At 65.1% G+C, this 2,651-nt stretch overlaps 1 protein-coding gene across 1 annotated transcript; it reads left to right on the forward strand.

Moving 5' to 3' along the window:
• Positions 1-227: 227 nt before the first annotated feature.
• On the forward strand, positions 228-2,239 carry GADD45B (growth arrest and DNA damage inducible beta). Its single transcript, XM_036459802.2, has 4 exons — positions 228-491; positions 585-686; positions 1,081-1,303; positions 1,537-2,239. The coding sequence occupies exons 1-4, from the start codon at positions 448-450 to the stop codon at positions 1,648-1,650; spliced, it is 483 nt and encodes a 160-aa protein (XP_036315695.1). The 5' UTR covers positions 228-447; the 3' UTR covers positions 1,651-2,239.
• The last annotated feature ends 412 nt before the right edge of the window (positions 2,240-2,651 follow it).

Here is a 2,651-nt window from a genome sequence, read left to right on the forward strand (position 1 = left end):
GAAAAACTTCTGCTTTTTTTTCTCTCCCTTTTCTGGCACTCACGCTCCCCAGGCGCCCTCCTCCCGGCGCCCACGTGGGGCACCCCCCCACGCGGCGCCCCGCCCCTCTCCCAGCGCCACCCAATCGCAGCTGCGGGCTCCCCGGTGGGCGGGGCTGACGGCGGCGGAGGCCACGCCCCGTTTGCACGAGTCTTTAAAGGGCGGCGCCGGGCGCGGCGGGACCAGATCGCTGACGCGGAGGAGCCGGGCCGTCACCTCTCTCCCCAAACCCTGGATTACTCCCGCCGAGGACCTCGCAGCTTCCCCTGGTCTGCCTGCCGCGGGGCTGGCGTCGCTGTCTCCCGAACTCTCCTTGGGAAAGTGTCTCGGGCTCCCCGGCCCCGGAGTCTGCGCTCTGCCCCCCGGGACCGCCGCGGGCCGCGCTCCACTGTGGATTATAACTGCAACATGACCCTGGAAGAGCTGGTGGCGTGCGACAACGCGGCGCAGAAGTGAGTAGAGGCTGCAGTCCGCGGGCCGGGCGGGGGCCGCGCGCCCGGCGCCCCCGGCCGGCGCTGACCCCCTCCCCCTCTCCCTTGGTCCAGGATGCAGACGGTGAGCGCCGCGGTGGAGGAGCTGCTGGTGGCCGCGCAGCGCCAGGATCGCCTCACCGTGGGGGTGTACGAGTCGGCCAAGCTGATGAATGTGTGAGTCAGACCCCGTCCCCGCGCCCGGTGCGGGCGGGAGAGCCCTCCCGCGCTCTGCACGCTCCCTGCTGCACTCCTCTCCTGCTCGGAGCTGGGACTTCCCCAAAGGTCCCCACTACGCACGGAGAACCTGTGTGTGTGTGTGTGGGTGTGTGGTTGGGGAAGCTGCAGTGTCCTGACGCTGCATCATTTGCAAGCGTCCACCCCCCCTCCCCCATTATGCTCCTACTTTATCTTCCCCTGCGTCCCCGCCCCCCTCCAGCTGCATGCATACTCTGCCCCCTGCAGACCTGCGGTTTCTCTTTGTTTATGCAAACTCCCCTGTGCATGGTGGGCTCCCCTCCCCTACCTCCCAGGCCCCCAGCTGACCCGAACCCCTCCTTTGGCCCCTCAGGGACCCTGACTGCGTCGTCCTGTGCCTGCTGGCCATCGACGAGGAGGAGGAGGATGACATCGCTCTGCAGATCCACTTCACCCTCATCCAGTCCTTTTGCTGTGACAACGACATCAACATCGTCCGGGTGTCTGGCATGCAACGCCTGGCCCAGCTGCTGGGCGAGCCCGCGGAGACCCAGGGCACCACGGAGGCGCGGGACCTGCACTGCCTCCTGGTCACGGTGAGCTGGGCCTCCCCGGCCTGCCCCGCCCCGTACCTGGGCCCCGTGTTTGTCAACAAAGTTGAGCTGGCGGGGCGCACCAGCTCAGGGCTCAGCCACGCCAGGCATGTCCCGTGGGCAGCCGCAGCGGCCTCATCACCCCGCGAGCTATTTTGAGCCAGCCTGTTTTCCCCACAGGGGCCTGGGCCGGGAGGCTCCCCCTGAACCCGGTCTTTCTCCCTCCCCTTCTTCAGAACCCGCACACGGACGCCTGGAAGAGCCACAGCCTGGTGGAGGTAGCCAGCTACTGCGAAGAGAGCCGGGGTAACAACCAGTGGGTCCCGTACATCTCCCTGCAGGAGCGCTGAGCCCCGCCCGGCATCACAACCTGTCAACTTGCTGCCAAAAAAAAATTAAAATAAATATTTGACACGCCCCTCCGCCCAGAACAACTCCCCCCAAACAAACTAACCTGCGAGACCATCGGGGGCAGCGTCACTGGAGACTGGAGACACGGAGGGAGAGGGGCGTGCACAGCCCCGGGAGCAGCCGAGCCTGGAGCGGCGGCCAGGGCGAGAGGAGACAGGGAGCTCGGCCTGCAGGAGGGGGCCCGGAGCTCAGGCCGACGGCGCAGGAGCTGCAGGGGGAGAGGACACGCACTCCCGCGCCCCGGGCGGTGCCGCCGATGGCACCCCCATGCGCCCAGAGGCCGGAGCAAACGCAAACGGGCCTGGCGGACGGACGAGGGTCCAGCCCTCGCCAGAACTAGACTTGGGGACTTGGGGACTGGGGCCGAGGTCGCTCGGCACCCACGGACTCCCAGTTTGCAAACTGCATAGACGATCTATTTTGTTACGTGCACTGTGACTTGAACCACTGAGAGAGGCCGGAAGCTTACAGATACATCTATTTTACGTCTATGGTGACGATGACCTTGTAATAAATTTCTAAAGCTTCTGGGTTCTTGTGTGCGTGCTGCTTCCAGGAGTTCCCAGGACTCTTTCCCTCCCCCTGCCCCGCCCGCCCCTCACACTGCAGCAGCCCTGCCCCCAGCCCCTCTTGCAAGCTCACCAGGAAATGTTACTTAAGTCCCTGCTCGCAGCTCCAGGCTCCTCAACAACAGAGCCTCTTCTCTCTGCAGCCGGCGCCACCCAAGTCCAACAAATCTTTGCCTCTTTTTTTTAATTCTCCCTCCTCCTGCCATGTAGCAATTAAAAGACCGGTTTATTACGAAACCTGGCCGCCGTGCCACTGCTGGTACAGGCTGTGCTGGAGCCAGCCCCAGCTCTGGGCACATTCAGATACAATGGGGGGGAGGCTGCAGCCTGCACAGCCACCGGCGGGGCCAAGGTCCAGAGAGGTCAGGGGC

This window comes from Pipistrellus kuhlii, unplaced genomic scaffold, assembly GCF_014108245.1.
Source record: "Pipistrellus kuhlii isolate mPipKuh1 unplaced genomic scaffold, mPipKuh1.p scaffold_m20_p_30, whole genome shotgun sequence".
NCBI lineage: Eukaryota > Metazoa > Chordata > Mammalia > Chiroptera > Vespertilionidae > Pipistrellus > Pipistrellus kuhlii.

Bases quoted from the DNA above. Each gene is read 5' to 3' on its own strand.
- GADD45B (XM_036459802.2), top strand. From the start codon at position 448: ATGACCCTGGAAGAGCTGGTGGCGTGCGACAACGCGGCGCAGAA. The intron at 687-1,080 runs GTGAGTCAGACC...TTGGCCCCTCAG, and splicing joins TCGGCCAAGCTGATGAATGT to GGACCCTGACTGCGTCGTCC. The intron at 1,304-1,536 runs GTGAGCTGGGCC...CCCCTTCTTCAG, and splicing joins TGCACTGCCTCCTGGTCACG to AACCCGCACACGGACGCCTG.